General features: G+C 36.4%; 3 protein-coding genes across 5 annotated transcripts in view; 1 reads left to right on the top strand and 2 right to left on the bottom strand.

Annotated features, from left to right (window-relative positions):
• LOC123872932 (fasciculation and elongation protein zeta-2) overlaps window positions 1-6180 on the bottom strand; it is a 68169-nt gene extending 61989 nt beyond the window's left edge. The window contains exon 1 of one of the 2 annotated variants that reach the window (XM_045917535.1): window positions 5673-6180. In XM_045917535.1, coding sequence (XP_045773491.1) covers window positions 5673-6082 — 410 coding nt within the window. In that variant the 5' untranslated portion in view covers window positions 6083-6180. The remainder of the gene's footprint in view (window positions 1-5672) is intronic. The other variant, XM_045917536.1, reaches the window with a different exon arrangement.
• A 1019-nt stretch (window positions 6181-7199) lies between these two features.
• Window positions 7200-14111, top strand: LOC123873020 (dnaJ-like protein 60). 2 transcript variants are annotated; one of them, XM_045917663.1, is made up of 7 exons: window positions 7200-7399; window positions 7478-7571; window positions 8655-8818; window positions 9390-9566; window positions 10579-10681; window positions 11889-11983; window positions 13955-14111. In XM_045917663.1, exons 1-7 carry the CDS (start codon window positions 7338-7340, stop codon window positions 14094-14096), a joined length of 837 nt encoding a protein of 278 aa, XP_045773619.1. In that variant the 5' UTR covers window positions 7200-7337; the 3' UTR covers window positions 14097-14111. The 2 variants fall into 2 exon arrangements, with proteins under 2 accessions (XP_045773619.1, XP_045773620.1); XM_045917664.1 differs by lacking the exon at window positions 13955-14111 and having other exon boundaries at window positions 7201-7399; window positions 11889-12193.
• A 716-nt stretch (window positions 14112-14827) lies between these two features.
• On the bottom strand, window positions 14828-19354 carry LOC123873181 (arylalkylamine N-acetyltransferase 1-like). The gene is made up of 5 exons (XM_045917906.1): window positions 19212-19354; window positions 18069-18204; window positions 17295-17475; window positions 15936-16147; window positions 14828-15054 (listed from the first exon to the last, which is right to left on the bottom strand). The coding sequence occupies exons 2-5, from the start codon at window positions 18143-18145 to the stop codon at window positions 14847-14849; spliced, it is 678 nt and encodes a 225-aa protein (XP_045773862.1). The 5' UTR covers window positions 18146-18204; window positions 19212-19354; the 3' UTR covers window positions 14828-14846.
• Between the last annotated feature and the right edge of the window lie 1741 nt (window positions 19355-21095).

Below are 21095 nucleotides of genomic sequence, written 5' to 3'. Positions count from 1 at the left end.
TCTTGTAAAATCATGTATTAGGATTTATATGTTGCACTTGTTTTAAATAACCGGTAGTTTAGTTATGTAACTCAGCATAGGATAATCACCACAACGTGATATTTTCTATTTTGTAAGGGCAATCGAAAAGGTCGAAATATACCTTCTCTGGTTTCTACTGTGATGCAACTTGGGGAACGTTTGATATTTTCAATCTTCAATCTAAGTTCAAAGATCAAGTGTGGTCTGGGTATCACTACATCATCTTGAGTTTAAATTGAATGTATTACATACTTTTAGTCCATTGTTCGTTTAAGATTTGATGTAAGGCTTATAATATAAAACCTAATCAAATCTACTATTAGGCTGTATGCAATTTTCAACTTCTCTACCACCATTTTTCTGCGATCTTACATAATCGTCAGTGGCGATATAGTTTTCTGATAAGAAAGAGCACGTTAACCTAGAAACAGTTTATTAATCCCTTATTTCTGATCAACATTATAGAGAAAGAGCCTGTGAGGGCCAGACCTTCGTTATTTTAAGAAAACTAAAAGTTTCTCTGGGCATTATCCCCAACCCAGGGAGGAACGATCAGCGACTATGATGTTTGGATAGTGGTGGCTTTGGCAGATAACAGATAACAAAGACTTATAAAATCTTTCGTTAAAGTATAAAGCCTGTATAAAGTTTAATTTTTTTAATATTTTCTTCGGAATACTTTTAGAAATCACGTTATGCATTGCCAGACAAATAGCATCGCTTACTTACGTGGTGATATCTCGATTTATATAGTGCTAAAATCTATGGCTAAAATGTGTTTTAGACTTAGACAATTGTAAATAGTTCATTAGTTCATCGGAATATTAGAAATTATGGATTGTCTAATTAGGTGCCAGAGGTGCCGATATTAATTCGAGAGTCAGGATCGAGATAAAATAATTTAAAGGTAATATACCTAGTTGCAAATGTGATAGTAGAAGTAATTGGTATTCCAAAGGAACTGCATCGGGACGGACGTGGGTCGTGTGCCGCGATAGATGTTAATACACGGCGCCACGTCATGCATGGCAACTCCGTGGTGAATAATGCATGAATTTTAATTTCCTACCACCAAAAGATAATGTCTGCTGATTGATTTCTGCTTAAATTCACACTATTACCTATTTTTAGAGTTTAGGATCTAAGCTTGATGGATAAATTAAGTTTTAAGGGATTTTAGTGCGTTCACCATTGCCATTAGGATATCATGAAGTAGGTAGGTACTTACTTGCAGGTAATAGTGTACTACTGTAGTAGTAGTAGTAGTAGTAGTAGTATGTAAAGTAGTAGTATGTAAAGTAGTAATAGTATGTAAAGTAGTAGTAGCATGTAAAGTAGTAGTAGTATGTAAAGTAGTAATAGTATGTAAAGTAGTAGTATGTAAAGTAGTAGTAGTATGTAAAGTAGTAATAGTATGTAAAGTAGTAGTAGTATGTAAAGTAGTAATAGTATGTAAAGTAGTAGTAGTATGTAAAGTAGTAGTAGTATGTAAAGTAGTAATAGTATGTAAAGTAGTAATAGTATGTAAAGTAGTAGTAGTATGTAAAGTAGTAATAGTATGTAAAGTAGTAGTATTAAAGTAGTAGTAGTATGTAAAGTAGTAGTAGTATTTAAGTAGTAATAGTATGTAAAGTAGTAGTATGTAAAACTAGTAGTAGTATGTAAAGTAGTAGTAGTATGTAAAGTAGTAGTAGTATGTAAAGTAGTAATAAGTAAATAACGAACTCTGGGGTGTGGGTAATTGAAAAATGGTTGCACCAACTAGGTAACAGTAACAGTGAAGTAGGTACCTTAGGTTTTTGCAATTATAATATTAAGTAACTATGTACTTATTAACTTTTAAATATTCGGTGATTTTGCGAGTTAAACAGTATTATATATGTCCGTCTCGGATGCAAGGCTTACGTTTATGTGCCAATTTTTTTTCGATAAGTTTAGCGATTAACTAATAAAACAGTAACAGACGGACAACCTCACGTATTTTTTGGATAGTAGTAAAAATCATATCGCAAAGATCTAACTTTAGCGTGTTACACGGCATCTTATCGCTAACATTAGGGTTGCCAGGATACACATTTGGCAAACCATGGTAGACTTTAGAGGTTGTAAAATGCCACGCAAGGTGTTCCTGTCAGTCAGGTGGTCAACAACATCTGCGTACAAATGCATCGCCAACAATCACTGCGGGAATCAAGGCAGTGCACCTGCTCTCAATAAACAGGTTGAAACTTCAAATTGTCGGTTAAAAATACCAATTCCCCTGAGGTATATTTTTGGCAAGTGTGTAAAGTTTCGAAAAAATCGAATCGAGATAGGTATAGCGAAAGTGCGTTTGTTTGTTTGATGGTTTGTCCCTCAATCATGTCGTGAACAATCACATCAGAACAACGGATTTTTTCTTCCCCGTGTGTGATCTGCGATCAGTCGACAGACTAGGCAGATTTTTTAAGAACAGCTATGACTTTTACAGAGTCTTAGGAGCTTAGGACGAGTGTCCTTAGAATTAGATCTGCACATTATCGAGCACATTTGCCCACTTCAGACGCTTTATACGTTCCACTGTTCACAAAAACGGATCGACGTTATATTTTGCATAGGTACCTATAGTACCTATGGGTACCTATTATATACCTGGACAGTGACAAAGGCTACTTTTTAGCAACTATCAAAATGAGAAAGGTTGGGCAATGGCAATAGTCCACCACGCTGGCCAAGTGCATATTAGTAATTAGCAGGCTTCACACACCTTTGAGAGCATTATGGACAACTTACAGGCATGCAAACCTGAAAACCTGCAAAACCTCACGATGTTTTACGTAATCAATTCAGATCCTGATTATGACAGTTGAAATATTTTAGCCTAAAGATAACTTTTTGCGACATGTTAAAGGTGTAGAGGGAGATATTTATGTTAATTTTGTGCACACGCTTTGCACTTAACATTTACATAATACCTATAAAACCAAATTTAACGTTCTGTTTACCTTTATGTTGTTTATTCAATTTACATTCCGCTGATTTCTCGCAACCAGTGCCGTATACATATTTTATTCTTTAACATCTGCTTCCAATTAAAAAAATGGGTTAATTGTTTACTGAATGTTGTTATTACAATGAAATCCGGAGCGCTATCCTTCAAATTTTCGCAAACTGTTAAATTTTAAAATACGTTCTTCCACATTGTGGCATTTGGGTCGCCTGGACCAGTTCCAAAAGTTCGGTTTGACACTGCAAGATAAATGTTGGGTTTACAGCGCGGCGAACATTTTTCATTCATATTCTACGCAATTCACGTAACTATTATGTATTGTCTCTATGCATTGCTATAATTTGCAGAATGTGCATTCTCGTCATAAAAATTAAATCTTCACACTGAATCTCGAATTAAAAGACTGATTTTAATAAATAAATATTGGTGAATTTGCGCTTGAAACAAACTTTTACAGCGAAAAAACTTTAGAGATCAAGCGGTCCAGTGTTTTTTGATACCTATCACAAAATTGTGTTTTCTATTATTCTTTATGTAGATAGTTGCGAATTTAGTACATATTTAACTATGAGATGACTTGTTATAAAAAATACCAATATCATACAAAAGATAAAGAAACGTTACACAAAGAATTGTAAGGGTTTGACAATCACTTTCCCATGAGTGAAAGATAAAAGTAACAGCAAAAAGCTCTTTAGTATAAACAATGGGGAGATGTGGGAGCTTCGCCATTATGTTAAGGTTCTCACAAATGCGAAATAACGCGCGAGTGTGACCATGAGCCGTCTTATGAGAAGGCTTTTGAAAACAGTTTGTCTAGGTTCAGACGAAGCTCTTTATAAAATGAAGTCTTTTATATTCTGGCGTAGACACAGTGCATGTGTTTTCCTAAGTAAATACATATATGAAATACCAGTTAGGTAGGCACCATTGAAAAATCTGTCGAAAAATTGTTGCGAAGTTCAGTAAGGTAGCGACTGATAATAATGTGAAAGAATCACAAAAAAAAGATTTTTCGTATTTCATGCCCATCTTATTGAATCAGTTACCTTATGGCTAGCAAAATATTATAAGTCTGGTTAGTGGCAAGGTTTAAATGCTGGCCAAGGCCTCGGTGCTTTGAATGGCTATTCAAGAGTAATGCAGCTAGGGCAAGGCTAGGGTACGATTTAGGAACCCTGGGACGACGGCAGCTTGCTATGGCACAAGTTGTCGTGTCATACAAGGCATATGAGGCCAGGGGAGTATATCGTCCAGGATTAGCCTAAGGGGCGTCGCACAAGAGAGGCACCCGCGCACGTTCTTCAGAATTTCCGGAGCCTCTGTAGGTATATATGCTGAGGATGGCCAGTGGCCACCGAGGGGGTTTCGTAGGTAGAAAACCCACATAACCCGGTTGCTCTCCAAAGAGACCGTGTATCTTAGGTAAGATTTCCTCCTCGTCAACAAAAAAAGGCAAGGTTCTTTCTTGTCTTGTTGCAGGGGTTAATCTGGGTCCACATTTGTATAATTTTAATGTATCGTATCTCTGACTACTTTCAAGTAGATAGTAGTGTTGTAACATAATAATATCATGATCGTAAGTTAGGTCCACGAAGTACGGAATGGTTGTGATTTAGGAACTAGGACGCATAATAACATAATTTCCCAGCGTAGAAGTACACGTCAACCCTTTGCAATAGAAATAAAAACACGTATTAGTGTAGTTTAATTACGATTAGGTAGGTACTTGTGGCCATAGCTTTTAATGAACTGCCATTTGAACTCGTTTGCACGTTATAATTATGGAAATTCATAGACGCCGGGTTAATTAGAGTTCTGCGGTATGAATGTTGCTGTGACGAGCTTTAACTAATGAAGTAAAAACAAAATTATGGTTGCAGATAACACGGAAATAATATTTTGAATGTAAGTATCTTTAAGTAGGTACCTAAAAAGTGTACTTACATTTGATAAGAGACTCCTCAAACGTTTTATTTGATCTAGCAAACTAATTAATGCTTAAAAACAGTTTCATATTGAGAGAAATCTTATTGGCATTATAAGAATTTTTTATGCCAATAGATATATCTACTGGATCATGGATGCAATAGATGAGAATCAATATTGCATGAAGCTAAATTATTCGTTTTAAACAATAATAAACCTATTAAATGTTACCTTAACATAATTTAATTTCAAATTTAATAGGGTCTACAGCAGATATGGATAATAAATAGGGCATCTATCAGTTACGCTAGCATAATTCTGTCGTAAAAGGTCAGTGGCTGGTCGCGTGCGGCATTTCATCGTGGGGTTTGGGTTGACACAAAGCAGGGCGGGTCGGATGCGTCATCGCCACCCTCCACGCACCCTCTCCGACACCCCAACCAAAACATCGATCGATCTTGCACCTACTAACGCCATGCGCAAAGCCCGCCCTTTTTGTTTATGCTTCGGAAAATCCGTAATTTCCCTGACTTGGCTTGAGATAATCTTAGGCATTCTAAAGAATTTAAGGAGTACAAAAATTTATTGGACTTAATGCCAAGCCTGGGAGGAAAATGAATTTGCTGTGGTACGGATTGTTTATTAAAGATGACTAAATCGATGATATCACAATTCACGATCATACGCTCTAATTAATAATTAAGGTACCTATTTAGTGGTAATTGATACTCACTGGCACTCGTTCATGATTTCCTCCTGCGAGCGAACCTGCACCGGAGCCAGCTTCTCCACGCTTTCTTCGTAATTCCCAAAGCACTTGGTGATCTTCTCGTCGAAAGTGTTCACCAGATCCTCGAGAGATCCGGAGAAAGTCTCCGTGAAATTGTCTCCCTCACAGTTCTGAATATTGTCCTGTTTACACTTCACCGGTTTCAGTTCATCATTATCGTTGATTTTATTGGAGTCGGTTTTCATTTTTACCATATCACTTTTGAGATTGTTCAAGTTGTTGAGGCGTATGTCGTTGCCGTTTATGGTCTTCTGCGGATAGTCTGTTGAGGAAAGACAGTCGTCCGCCTCTTCGACTTGGGCGAGCGGCGCCTCGAACTGTAGTTCGGCCATCCTGCCAACCGATTCTCGCATGACCGTACGTCCACCCGCGCAAATTACCGCGCGAACACTGCCACTGCGCCCACTGCGCTGAGTGCTCCTCTGTCGACACGGTCAATCTTGCCAACTATGTCGCGCATGGGTCTCCGAGGAGAGTGTGATAAATGATAATAAACATGAAAGAGGTAAAGCCATAGTAAAGTATAGGTAAGTATTTATTGTGTACTTACTTAAAAATGAAAAAGCAATCTAAACAAAATTAAAATTACTTAGGAGGCTAGATGGAATATCGATAAATGAAGGTTTGGTACGTAAGTATCTAATTAAAATTTTAAATGATCGTTCAATTCTACTAAAAGCTAATTCCAGGCTAAAATTAAAATGATAAAAGCTTTAAGCTAAAATGTAATAGAACGTCCTCCTCTCGATATTTGAGAGAACCTTAAATTAATAAGTAGGTACTTAAGTACTTAGGTATTTCGCAAAATAATATTATAATTAGGTATATTGTATCTTAGGCAATTTAAATAAATACCTACTAGGTACTGCAAAAATTTTGTTAGACTATCATAAATACCTAGCTACCTATATAATTCGTGGACCCGCTGTCCTACACAAGTTTTTCATGAATGTGGTTGATTGTTGCATGGACTTTACTGGATTGTTGTAAGAAATTTAAATTTTTATATCCACAGCAGTAATTAGTTAGGTACCTACATTACCTAGGTACATAATATTATGTAGTACTTACGAAGTACAAACTCTATTCTAATTTAAAAAAATTAAAATTCGAATTAAATTTCAGTCTTCAGATTTCAAAAGAAAAAAGCATTTTTTAAATAATTCATGGTTTCAAGGGTTTGGGTTCTTGCCATTAAAATCTATTTTTGCTGTCTTTCTTTACACAAAGAATAATTAAAAAATGAATTTAAATAATAACACGTTTTTATATAACCATAATGAACACTTTAGTGTCACAAAATACCTACCATATTATACCACTTGATCACGCTCTAATGCCATCGTGAAAACCCCGCTACTATATCAATGTTACCCGTTCTTACAGCATTGAGATAATTGACTCTATGGTTTAGTCTTTAGTCTGTCTTTATCAGTGTCAAAATCGCAGTGTCAAATTAAACTGTCAAGCTGTCAAGGGTCATAAATGTCAATATTTTGATTTTTGACTTGTTTTACGTTCGCTTCGTTCGAAGCAAAAATGGAAATTTCCAAATAGTACAGTGAAAATATTTCACAATAGTTTAAATTTTGGACTTAAAAAATCGTTATGTATCTTTTAAAAAGGAGGCCAGAATTTAAAACACTATGCACACTAGTTCGTCTGTTTAAGTATGCTTATTTCCTGTGTAGTGTATACTGTGGCAGCTAATCCTTAATTTTTTTGATATTTTTTTGCTTTTGTTGCAGTTCCGGTAGAAAATCACACTATGATATTCTTAATTTACAAAGAAATTGTACAGAAAAAGAGGTCAAAGAAGCATTTATTAAGTTGAGCAAAGAGGTAACTTTGTTTTTAACTTTCACTACTTATTGCATGTTGAAAGAAAGGATGTCTATTTCTAATTCAAAAACTCGTATGTAAAATGAAAAACTTAATATTTTACTATGTGACAGTGCCAAGTACACCCATATGTATAAAAAGAGAAATTTACTGACAATATCAACATACTGCTTGGTCTAAAATCTTCAGATATTGGCCATAGGTTCTATTTATAGAAGAAAGGCTTTCGAGAAATTCCAACAGGATTTTTATAAACCTAAATCCACACGGACAAAGTTGTGGGTGTCAGCTAGTCAAGGCATATAAATAAAAATCTACTGCTGCATGTATGAAAGACTGTCACTTTAGAACAGCTCAACCGATTGAGCTGATGTTAGTTGTTGGTTGTATTCATAATTGTCAGGAAAAAGTTTGTATACTTAAAAGAATTTTTTTGGAAAATTCAGTGGAAAAGTGGGAAATTTGGAAGGTATTTTCTGGATAAAATCCCAGTACAGTTTCGCATTTACGTCTTTAGCGAATTGCAGCCATGCAAAACCGGGGCGGGTCACTAGTGAGTTATTATAAAGATGCATTTAAATATCAAAAATAGATGAAACTTAAACGAAAAACTGAAAGCTTGACTCTGTTTATTTAAAACAAAAATATTTGGCACTGAAACAAAAATATAACAGTGTTTGAAATGACTAAGTAGATGTAAATGATGTTTACAGTTTTCATACAAAGTCAATATAGAAGATCTTACTGTTGTATAATAGTATGTATGTGAAAGTTTGGATGTTAGTTACTCCTTCACATCACAATGACGAATTAATCAATTTAGCTGTTTGGACTATAGCTTAAAGTAATTTTATTATACAGTAATATTAATTTCCTAGAAAAGTGTTGAGTTTCTTGCAGGCTCTTCTCAGTAGAACTTGCTTTCCAAATAATAGTATAAGTGGCATAAGTTGCTAAATGAAGCAAAGTCTCAATTAAATTAAAAATCAGAGTTCTACAGCAAGATTTTTTAAAACTATATCCACAAAAACGAAGTCGCCTACATCATCTAGTGAATAAATAAAAATATAAAAGCGGTTTCAGTATCATCCAGATAAGAACAAAAGCGCAAAAGCTGCAGAACAATTTGTTCGCATTGTGGAAGCTTATAATGTCCTCAGCAAACCAGGAAGCAGGGTGTCATATGATAGCACAGCAGAATATGACAGCAGTGGCTCTTATGTGTACCGAACACATGTGCCATATAAGTAAGTACTATTCTTTGTTTAATTAACTTTTAACAGAATAGTGAAAAAAATTAAGTGTGTGTCTGTCTGCTAGATTTTCACAGTCCATCCATTTAATCGATGATGACCAAAATAATGTTGTATAGAGATTGTATAGGTTGCATCCCAGGGATGGACACAGGCTGCTTTTTATTCAATCCAATTGTCTTTATTGCAAAGGGTTAGCTTACACATATTAATAGATATTATTAGTGCTCTGCCAAATTCTACCTTACAGTTAGCAATAATACAATCATGAATACAATCCTATTGTTATTAAAATAATATTCTTACTCATTTCCTATATCTTGTCAGTTATTGTATTATAATAATCATTGATTGAATATCTTTTTTCTATGAATTAATTCACCTTAAACAAATGAACCTTATTCATTTTTATAATCTCTTTAGGTAAACGATTATAAAGTATTGGCTTTGCACAGAAAAGCTTTTGCAGTAGAGGGAACTTTTACTATGTGGGGTCTTATCTCAGAAAATATATGATATTTTGAATATTATTTTTTCATTTGACTTTTACCTTTTATCCTTTCAGTTTACGAAACAATCCAAACTATGGCTTCTACACGCACACACAAACAAAATCTGGCTCAAACAAAAATACAGACTACTATGGCATAAAGGGTGTGAAGAAGGTGCCAAATATTGTCATTATAATGATCGCTTTTGGCATTGCCTTCATTGGTGTTATACTGCAAGTAATTGTGATAAGGTAAGTTTACATCTGTTTAAACCATCCACAAACTCATGTGGCAGTGGGTAGATATTTTTCATATATGAAATAAATAAATTATAATTAATAAAGGCTTTATTCAGAAATGGTTGGAGGTATTTATATATTATTTTTCTAGTATAAAATTTATATGAAGGATAAAAGCATATAAGTTAGCTAGGTAGGTAGGTAATCAAGTACAAGAGAACTCAAATCCCAGGGCATGGGAATCTTTTTGTCCCAGAAAATCAAAGAGATTCCCACTGCATTTTTTAAATCCTAGTTCATGTGGACATAGAAGTTGAGGGCATCATTCAGTAATATTATAATTTACTTATTTCTAACACTAATATTCAATTCACTTTTGTTTAATTTTCTATTCTTCTCTATATTAATATTGTAAATTCTTGTGCTGCCTCGATAACCTAGCCTATTTGCCTTCAACTGCCTCCATTCTGACGTCATTCAGTTCACGCGGACGAAGTTTCGGGCATAAGTTAGTTTTGTATGAATTGCTATTTTGTTAACCCCTGACCCAAAAAGTGGGGTGTTATAAGTTTGACGTGTGTATCTGTGTATCTGTCTGTGGCATTGTATCTCCTAAACTAATGAACCGATTTTAATTAAGTTTTTTTGTTTGAAAGGTGGCTTGATCGAGAGTGTTCTTAGCTATCACACTAATATTATAAAGGAGAAAGTTTGTATGTGTGTGTGTGTGTGTGTATGTTTGTTACTCCTTCACGCAAAAACTACTGGACGGATTGGGCTGAAATTTAGAATGGAGATAGATTATACCCTGGATTAGCACATAGGCTAATTTTTATCCCAGAAAATCAAAGAGTTCCCACGGGAATTTTAAAAAACCTACATCCACGCGAACGAAGTCGCGGGCATCAGCTAGTAATCCAAGAAAATCGGTTCAGCCGTTTGAAAATTATCAGCTCTTTTCTAGTCACTGTAACCTTTACTTGTCGATGTGTTATAAATTTTTAATTTACACTTGTATTTGTAGGCAGTCATACTCCAGTCACAGTAGGGCAATAGACAAGAAGTCGATGATGCTGGCAGAGGAATTAGAAAAAGTCCGAGCTAGTGCCAGGGGACAAACAAATGATGTGAGTCGACTTCTAATACGCTGTTGGCAATCGCATATCTGCTGGCTGAATGTTATTTTGAATCTTTTGAACTACGAGTAGTAACGATAAGAGAGGTATCTCTCTTATCGTTATTTACTTTTTGTTCCGTTTGTCGTGGAGAGAGACCCTGGGTCCATGAAGTCTTATATTATAATAATCACTATGAAGTTTAGATCATGGTAGCTTTGGGAGATAACAGGTAATTAATGTGTAAAAAAAATTTACGAGACATTTTACCGCAATTAATAGCCTCGTCTGGTGACAGAAGTGCTGGCTCATTTATTGCGCGTTTATTCTGAAGAAAAAAAAATTACTTTATACTTCGACGTAAATTTTTTTTACACATTTATTACCTGTTATCTCCCAAAGCTACCATGATCTAAATTTCATAGTCGCTGATCGTTCCTCCCCGTGTTGGGACAATACACAGAGGAACTTTCGGTTTTTATAAAAAACGAAGGCCTGGCACGCGCTGGCTCTTAGTCCAAAAAAGATGCAGATATACCTACTCTTCATTCAGTTCAAAACATCAGAATAGACACCATTGCCTACTTTTTGTTTCGGAAATTCAAAAAGCTCCAATATAGGATTATTAAAAACCTAAATCCACGCCGACGAGGTCGCGGGCACCTTCTTTCTTCTTTGGCGGCTATGCAGGGTACTTCAGACCCTGTATCACGATGACCGTTGCCGATCTATTGTGATCGCTACCGTTTTACAGTTCTCGTCCAATATTGACTGCCGCCAGGAACAGCAACAGCTTGGCCGGGATGATTTTCGCCTCCTCCGGCCGCAATATATGTTTCCCTAGGCGAAGACTATGTTTATGCATTAGTGCCTGACATTGACAGATGATGTGTAGGGGCGTTTCCGCATCCTCTTTACAGAGCCTACACATATCCATACTAATATTATAAATTCGAAAGTGTGTCTGTCTGTCTGTCTGCTACGTTTTCACGGCCCAACAACTGAACCGATTTTAATGAAATTTGGTACAGACTTAGGATAAATCCCGGGGAAGGACATAGCCTACTTTTTATCCCCGAAAATTGAAGAGTTCCTGCAGGATTTAAAAAACCGAACTCCACGCGGGCGATGCCGCGGGCGTCATTTATTCATTAGTCTAGTCTCTTGTGATTTATATATTGTAGTATATTAATATAAAACATCTTATTTCTAATTTCAGGCACAAACTCAAATATTGCTAGACAAAATCGTGGCAGCGTCCAACCCCTCTGTGGCCACCGCGTCTCTGGGACAAGCTCTGGCGGACGAGAAAAAGTGATTTATCTTACCTCAAACTATTGTAGTCTTTGTAGAAATTGTAGTGTCGTCTCGAAATGTATTTATTGTATACAGGGTGTAACCAGAACGTAAGCAAAAACGAAGTCAGGTGATAATACTTTTACTTACTAGTTTACTTATTACTGACTAGCTGATGCCCGCGACTTCGTTCGGAAGGATGTAGGTTTTTTAAAATTCCCATGGGAACTTTTTGATTTTCCGGGATAAAAAGTAGCCTATGTGCTAATCCAGGGTATAATGTATCTCCATTCTAAATTTCAGCCCAATCCGTCCAGTAGTTTTTGCGTGAAGGAGTAACAAACATACACACACACACATACAAACTTTCTCCTTTATAATATTAGTGTGATAAGATACCACAAGAAAAAAAACTCGAAAAAATTAAATAAAGAATATCCTGTATTTTTAAAAGTTCACAATACATATATTGCAAATAAAACATCTGACTGACGCTAGAGGTCAACGAACGTTGCGTAAGTTGGCCACTCGGAGTCAATGCCGCGTCGTAGGACAGACATTGACCCGAGTTTCGTACGCTATACAATGCGGGTATGAAAAATACTAAATCACTAAAACTACAAGTTAAGGCAAATAGTTATTGGCATTGGATTGTGTTGAGGCAGTAAGGTTAACTGCGTACGTAAGTTAATAATAACGCTAAGGTTTTGCTAGCGTTCTGGTCACACCCTGTATACGTGTGCCTGTCCTATCCAGATGAGAAATTATGCCATTCAGAATTCATACAATTTTAGGCTCATTATGTTTTGACGGCCACCAAACAAAAACATGTTTTTATGTTAAAGAACATATTGTTCAATTTTTTTACGCGTTTCATGGTTCACAATACCAGCGTTATACATATAACTTACTTTGTAATAACTAGCTTTTACACGCTACTTTATCTGCGTGGATTTATGTTTTTAAATTAATTCCGTTGGTACAAGGTTTGGTTTCTGGCAGAAAATTTTGCATCTGTTTGGGTAAGGCATAAAAGTCATAGTAATTTATTAATATTGTAAATATTTAGACAAATCAGTGTAGAAAAATACGAACCATATTAATATTTTTGCTAAATATCTAGTTATCTGTTATTGTGTTTGTACATAGTTTAAAAATTATGTAGTTTATTTAAAAAATGTCAAATAAAATTTGAATATATGTGTACATAATAATTATTTTGAATACATTGTTTTATTTAGTTCCAATTGTATTATATTATGTGAACTGTCTTTTTGCATGTGAGAACATATTGCCGATATATAACGTCATAAATATAATTTACTCGATCCACGGAAGGAAGTTAGTATAGGACTATCTCTGATACGTAATCCCATACAAATGACAGAGACAACAATCTCAGTGGGCGTTAACTATTTTGAGACACCAATCAATCACAAACGAAACTATTTTCGAATTGAATTTCGAATGTATTTTGAAAACATTTTCGAATTGAATTGTGAATGTTTTTCAAAAACATGTTTATGATTGGTCGGTGACTCTAAATGGTTAACACCCACTCTGATTGTTGTCTATGTCATTTATGTGGGGTAACGTGACAGAAAGAGCCCTTTATTAACTTTTTTACAGAAAAAAGTTAACAAAGGGCTCTTTCTGTCTGTCTCTTACTGTCCGTATCCACAGGGATAGAGTATCTTTTCTTTGCCGTGACACTCTTGGCAGAGCGGTCGTGGTCATCACGAAGCAACGTCTTTGAGGGCAGATGTTATACGCCTCACGAGCATTCGCCGCTTCTCCCTGCTGGCTGATAGCCTGGTACACTGGATAGAGTATAACTACGGTCAAAGGATCCTTTGAGTGAAACCTTTGCCTAGCTCTCTTTGCGTCGTATTCCTCATTGGTTCCGCAACCCCTTTCTAATGATCTCATAATGGTAGGAGTTTTCTTGGGATAAAATTTGCCTAGCTAACATTTTCGAAAATATTACAGACACTCCATACTAGAAGCAATGCAAAAGGAATCGATACGCGAACCAGAAGATTGTGCCTTTAATGTACCAATTGAAGATGTGAAAATCGCTTTGAATAAAATAATTAAAAGCATTATATACTACACATTTTTATTATTATAAATAATCGGAAGGCCGAATTTTACGGTGACCATAATGGATTTGTTATGACGTCACAGCAGGCTGGGTTACGCGTCCGATAAATATACTTACGGCGGCGCGCCTCTTTGATGGCACTCGCGAAATTCGTATGTCTTATGAGAGAGAGAGAGAGAGAGAGAGAGAGAGAGAGAGAGAGAGAGAGAGAGAGTGGTAAGAGATGAATGACTTTACGCGGAGAAAGGGAGGTGTTTATTTTGTAAACCGTAGCGCTGTGCGAGCTGTATTACATTCGCTATTTATTTATCACTTTAAATTTATCATTTATCATTTTAAACTTTTAATTTGAAGTTGTCGCTAAGTTGTGCTGATAAAAAAACTGATAAAAGTGCGAGTCGTACCCGCATACGAAGGGTCCCGTACCATCGTACAAGATATTTTTACATTTTTATGTGCATCACTGCGAGCTAATGACAACAACGCCATCTATATTATGTGATTAGTAAAGCATTATTTTTCGTGAACACATATTTTATTTTATTTTCTGTGATGTAACCACAAAACTGTTTTCGAATTTATTCCTTTACTTGTGCTATAAGACCTACCTACCTACCAAATTTCATGATTCTAGTTACCCTACCCCTACCCTACCCTATAGGTACCCTATAGGTTTTCTTGACAGACGACAGACGGACAGACAGACTATAAAGATTCCTTTTTTGCTTTTAAGGTACGGGACCGTAATAAAACAGCCATCAATGTAGAGTATTGTGTTTATTCTAAGGGGTATAACTCTTTGACGTACACCCTGTCCTCTAGATGTGGAGGAGCAGGCACCACTAGTGGCTGTCCGTCCATCTTGATGTCTTTGTAGAGCGCTCTGTAGTAGCAAGTATATCCGTAATGTTCTGCAGACATCGCGGAGTACGCACTCGAAGTGTCTAGACGGATTAGCCTGATACCTTGCTCCTTTATGGCTTTTCTGAAAAAAAAAAACCACGAAATTATAATGGATTTACAACTTTCGGCATGAAGTTGGAAACGTGGGCGCCTGGGCGGTCCTTGATATTTTTTTGTCTAGGTATGCTATGAACAAGTCTACTAGAAGAGAGGCATGTCAGTAGAACTCATCAATAAATATTTTAATAAGTATGCATGGAATTAGGAAGTAATAAAACTCCATGATAATGCATATAGCAAATAGAATGCCCAGCTTTTCATGTATCAGCTGGTGGATGAAGAAACGGATTCTATTGTCTATGGAATGAACAAAGTTCGAGACTCGAGATGTATGAGTTATGACAGGCGTTAAATGACGGTTATAACTGTCAAGGTTAAAATTCAAATTATAATAGAAAATAAGGTATCTTAAAGTTAAGTGAAGACCGTAAAATCGTGGCTATTTCAACTAAATTCGACATGCTACTCGTATGATGCCAGGTGTTCGGCATCTTATCTACCTATAGATAAATAAGTAGGTACCTATTGCGTAATCGTAATTCCTAAACTTTTGATATGATACCACATATACCCTTAAATTTTAATATGCTTTAATGAGTCGTGGGTGTCTGGCAGGGGGTTGTCACGTAAAGCGCACTTTGACATTGTTAAAACGAGACAGCGTTATACCGCTGGCATCTGTCTCGTTTTAACTGAAACTTAAGTCTAAGCAAAGTTAAAGTGCGTTCTATAGATTTCAACCTAAGTGTGTTTTATAGTCGCTGATCGTTCTTCCCTGTGTTGGGGGCAATGCCCAGAGAAACTTAGCTTCTCTAGAACGCCTTAAAGCCTGTGACTTTAAGTCTAAAATCGACAATACCTATAGTTGTGTAATAACCTTCAGAAAAATAACTGCACACTCACTCAGTTTCCTCTAACAATGCGTTCATGATCCCCCTTCGTCTCCAATTCGGATCGGTAGCTGCTACTTTTACTTCTACGACCTTTTGATCCGCCGGGAACTTCTCCCACAGCTTAGCTCCAGTCTCTCTTCTAGCTAGAATGTAGAGAATCTTCTGGAACTTCGGATTTGTACAGCGCTGTGCTTGGCTCAAGAGATCGTTGCCATCGTCTTCCTGAAATAGACAGCTTAACATTTTAAAAGGATATTAATCTGTAATGAAAAGACTGACTAACATATTATAATCAATTATATGAAGGAGGAAACATATTTTGTTAGGTAACTATTCGTGTCAATTGTCAGTTTTTTTGCGTACCTACCTACCTACTTACTTAATTGTTGTTTGTGGGTGGTTGTGTAATTTTATCGAAAAAGGAAAACTGTGGTGCGCTATCTCATATATTATCTTACTTATAGATAAAATAAAATGAGCTGATTTCAAGGTTATTGACACTGATATTTTTAATGATAGAGAAGCAGGTAGGCACTATAGGTACCTTTCTATACCTACTTGTCTATTTTTATAAGTACCAGTACCTACTTAATAATGACACGAGGGGTACTTTTCAGACTGTTTTTTCTATTTTCGATGAGAAATTTAATAGGCCTGGACCTCCGCTAGGAGTATAAGTATTCTGTTGCCTGGACTGTGATAATTTCACCGGATGGTAAGTGGCGATGTAGTTTTAGATTGAGATCTATAATAGTACACTTTGACATTGCTCAGATTTAATCTGCCTTCTTAACTAAAGTATTACATATAAGGTAACGCTATTTAGATCTTTGCCTCCGAGGACTAACTTGGCAGGGGTAAGTACGGCAACTTTGTCGTCTTCATCCACCCACCGGTCCACAATTGAGCATAGGGTCTCCTCAGAGATTGAGAAGGGTTTACCTATCCTACGGGCATAGTCCACGCTAGCCAAGTGGTAGTAAAATGGCGAAACCTAACCCGAAACCTCACACTAGAATGCCATCACGACTGCGCCAGAGAACTTTTATCACTATCTTCATCATCATCATTATTATCATCCGATAGACATCCACAACTGGGCATAGGTCTCTTGTGGGGACTTCCACTATCCACACTCCACAGTCTTAAGTCGCCTTCATCCAGCGGCTCCCTTCGACTCGTTTGATGTCGTCTGACCACAGCTAGTCTTCTAGGGGTCTTTCAACGCTACGCTTTCCTGTGCAAAGCCGCCATACCAGCACCTTGGGACCTCAATGTCTATCAGATTTTCAAAAAACCGTCAGGTATTTCGAAAGAGTCTCAATATCTCGACGGTTGAGGAGTTTTCCGGCGGTTAAAAGCATCTTACCTCTTTCAAAGGACATACTCCATTGATCATAGCTCCGACCACATTCCCGTCATCATCAGTGGCTTTGAAGGAGAACCCCTCGTACAGAGAGCTGGTGCAATAGGAGTCGAGCTCCGGACATGGCTCCGAGTCCAAGCACATCCCCACTGCTGAGTTTAGAGGTTCGTCGATGTAGAAGGTTCTGGAAAAATAGGCATTCGACGATAATGAGGTGTTAATTATTATAGGTGGATCGAGAAATAAAACAGACTCTTTAAAGTCTTACATTAAACCCATAGATAACTCAGTGTCCAAACCTTACTCGTTGGAATAACTAAGTAAGTATCTAACTATATTGTCGTATTCAGTATTCTATTGTAGAGGGGGTAAAGTCAATATGTTTATATCCTAGCTGCATGTTGGATTAGGTTTAATCCAATGGTGTTGACAAGGCCACATTAATTAATGCTGAGTGTAATTACTAATTAATCCACACGTTTGCTTATGAGGCGTCAAATAAATAAAACTGCTAACTGATTATCCGATTTAAACAATTTACCTAACGATAGATCATAATATTATTAAAGATTTATTTATTTATTTATTTATTATGAACGGATGCCCGTGACTTCGCGATTTTTATTCAATCACACTTTTACAAGTACCTAAGTACTTTTGAATCGTCATTATCGGTTGCCTTTCCTACCAAGAAGAACCAGCAAGAAACTCGTCGGTTGCTCTTTTCAACCGAGTTTTTCAGCTTGACTCCGAATCATATCTTAGTAGCTTACCTACCGTTTCACAAGAGCCATGACAGCTTCTCCATCTTCTTTTGTCAACGGGCTTATGTAATACGGTTTTTTTTCAGCCATATCTTGAAATCTCTATCAAATCTGATAAAATAAGGATCCTTTCTTCTCCCCTGGTCCTTCTAAATGTTGGATAAAAAGGAAGAGTTTATTGATTTGGTGTTGTATTGAAGGAATGTATTAATTAGAAACTAGGTTAGAGTGGATAGAGGGTAGTTTTCTATTAATAGGTACTACCCTCTTATATATGCACCACAGTTTAGATCGTAAAACTGTGGATGCACGTTGAATCCTAGACTTATCTTATGGTATTGAATCAATAGCTTACCTTATGGTATGAGGATGATAAAAATACCATGACAATCATTAAGTAGGTAGGTACAAGAGTAATCGAACACGAAGCTGTTTAACAGACAAAAAATATTTGAAAATAGTTTATGGGCAAGAGTAAGCTGTAGGCAAATTGTTATAATCTGTGTCAAGATTATGTTTGGCTGCTTATTATGCACATACCATGACATCATCTAACATAATATGTAGGTAACCACGCGTAACCTACAGTATGATCTCGTAAAACTTGGACCGCATTCGTGACCAGTACATTGGTAAGTAATGCAACAAATGCAACTGCAGACAGAAAAGAAACTTCTGGTTTCTACCATAGATAATAGATTTCTACTTTCTACGTGAGACTGGTACCTACTAGGCTTCTGAAAATTTTGGCTAGCAGCAGCGACTGGAGACAGCGACAGGCAACACTATTACCGCGACAGGTAACGAATATTTTTAAATCTGTAAGTAGTTCTACCTAGTTGGTAGATATGTATGTGGTTTAGAACCTGCAGGCTCTACAAGCGAGAGAGATTCATCCTACTTAGCAATTCTATCGTAATTTTTCGTAGGTAGATAGGTAGAAACTGTTAGAATATTGCAAATCACGTTACAGTATACAGTAGGTAGGATAAATTACTGATAATACAGGTATTTATACAACTGTTGTAAAAAACTAAACATCAAAATAAAATATTCTTTTAATTCTTATCTTAAACATCCCTATACTAAGTAGATACAGCCTAATTTTTTAAACAGATATATAAAGATAAAAGAAAATTGGTGAACATTTACATACGTTTTATTGCAATCCGTACACGTTTTTTAGTTAAACGAGTTAATTAATTAACAATATTTAATATTTAAATAGCGTTTCGACACAGAATAAGGCTGCTTCGAGGCTCGCGCGCGACCAACTAGTATTTCGAATGGCTGATATAAGTATGTGTAAACACGGTTGTGATAAAAATAGTCTTCACGTCTTAAGGCCAAGTTTTACTCTCGCTGATAAGAATATTAAACTGAATCACTAAGATATTCTCTACATTTTGTCCAAGGTTCTCCAAGGACAAACCAGCGTTTCTGGAAAAATGCAAGCGAAGTTGGTGGGAAAGAAAATTTTGGCGCGCAATTTCCTACTGGACTCCCTAAATTATGAAAAATTTAGAGTCTTCCGCCAAGGAAGACTGTCTAAATTTTTCATAACTTAGGGACCAATAGAAATAATTATTGGAAACGTTAATTAAGTACTAAAGTGTGAGTGCAATTTTTATATGAATTGAGTAGAACCTATCAATAAAATAAACAGGTAGAGTTTGGTTTTCTCTTAACTATTCGCTCATAGATAATTACCTAGGTACTGTGGACTGGTTTATTCACGTGGTTTGCTCACGTTAAATAATGAACTCCGCTTTAATTTACGTAAGCTTTCTACTGCAGGAAAAATCCTGCGATTTGTTTATTTTTATAGGTAGGTAATTAAAGCACCTAACGAGCAATAAATAGCCTAGAATCTAGAAAGATAAAAGAACTTATAGAAATCTTACATACGAAAAAATCTAATAAGTGGGTAAGTAAACCCATAAAAAAGTATGCTCGGCATTGTGGCATTACTTACCGAGATGTAGATATCAATATTCCATGCACTATTTTTGAAACAGTTTTCCGAAAAAAAATATTAGAAAGACCGTATCTAAACCTATTCACAACTGTCAACAAGACAAGCTCATTTGTTATGATGACTATGAATGAATGAGATGTGGTTTACCAACGTAGTATAACGGGCTAAGGTCAACTACCTCTTGTCGTTTGATAAGATAATAATTAGTGGGCGTACCTAGGTACCTATTTTTAACGCCACCAAAAAACCATGTGCTGTGGCATCAACTGCGCCTTAAATAAATATTTTGTCAATGTGTGAGTTCAATGCGTTGGTCTTATCTTTTTTTGTCATTCTCCAATCTCAACACTCAACAGTTGTTATATTTTATCGGAAAGATTTAATCTTTTTGATTGTGCTATTACGTAAAATAATAGGATTTACTAACGTCGATCAAAGTAGATCTAAGATACACAATCTACGAGGGCGGCACTGAAAATTTCGGGAATCAAGGAAGTGACACAACATTACTATTTAAAAATGTATTTATTGCTTTTCGAAGTATTCTCCGCGAAATTTGACACATTTTTCCATACGATGGAACCAATCATTGAAGCAACCATTCCATTCGGAAGTTGGGGTCTCCAAAATGGCCGTTTTGTAGGCGTCCACAGCTTCTTCAGGTGATGAAAATCTCTGACCACGCAATGTATTCTTTATTTTAGGGAAAGTACAGAAATCAATAGGGCTTAGGTCGGGGCTGTACGGCGGATGGTCTAATAATTCTATGTTTTCTTGCTCTAAAAACTCTTTTGTTCTGTGCGCGGTGTGAGAACTCGCATTGTCGTGATGGAGGATGATGCGGCGGTTGCAGTTCTCTTTACGGAGTTCAGAAACGACCTGTGGCAAACAAATGCTAGCATACCATTCTGCATTAACCGTTCTTTGTCCCTCAAGAGGAATAGTCGCAACATGGCCGGTTTTGGAGACAAACGTGGCCACCATTTTTTTTGCAACACTTCGTGAACGAACGATTTTTGTTGGCTTTAACTCATTTTCGAACACCCAAACTCGTGACTGGGT

This window comes from Maniola jurtina, chromosome 16 (genome assembly GCF_905333055.1).
Source record: "Maniola jurtina chromosome 16, ilManJurt1.1, whole genome shotgun sequence".
Classification (NCBI taxonomy): Eukaryota; Metazoa; Arthropoda; class Insecta; order Lepidoptera; family Nymphalidae; genus Maniola; species Maniola jurtina.
Note: the sequence above shows the minus strand (reverse complement) of the source record. Positions and strands in the feature narration are given on the sequence as shown.

What these genes read in the sequence shown, in the direction of transcription:
- LOC123873020 (XM_045917663.1), top strand. Translation starts at nt 7,338, where the DNA reads ATGTATCTTTTAAAAAGGAGGCCAGAATTTAAAACACTATGCACACTA. An exon ending in CTGCAAGTAATTGTGATAAG is followed by an intron (nt 9,567 to 10,578) that starts GTAAGTTTACAT and finishes TTGTATTTGTAG; the next exon opens with GCAGTCATACTCCAGTCACA. An exon ending in GCTCTGGCGGACGAGAAAAA is followed by an intron (nt 11,984 to 13,954) that starts GTGATTTATCTT and finishes AAAATATTACAG; the next exon opens with ACACTCCATACTAGAAGCAA.
- LOC123873181 (XM_045917906.1), bottom strand. Translation starts at nt 18,145, where the DNA reads ATGGCTGAAAAAAAACCGTATTACATAAGCCCGTTGACAAAAGAAGAT. An exon ending in GTCATGGCTCTTGTGAAACG is followed by an intron (nt 17,476 to 18,068) that starts GTAGGTAAGCTA and finishes CTATTTTTCCAG; the next exon opens with AACCTTCTACATCGACGAAC. An exon ending in GCATTGTTAGAGGAAACTGA is followed by an intron (nt 15,055 to 15,935) that starts GTGAGTGTGCAG and finishes TTTTTTTTTCAG; the next exon opens with AAAAGCCATAAAGGAGCAAG.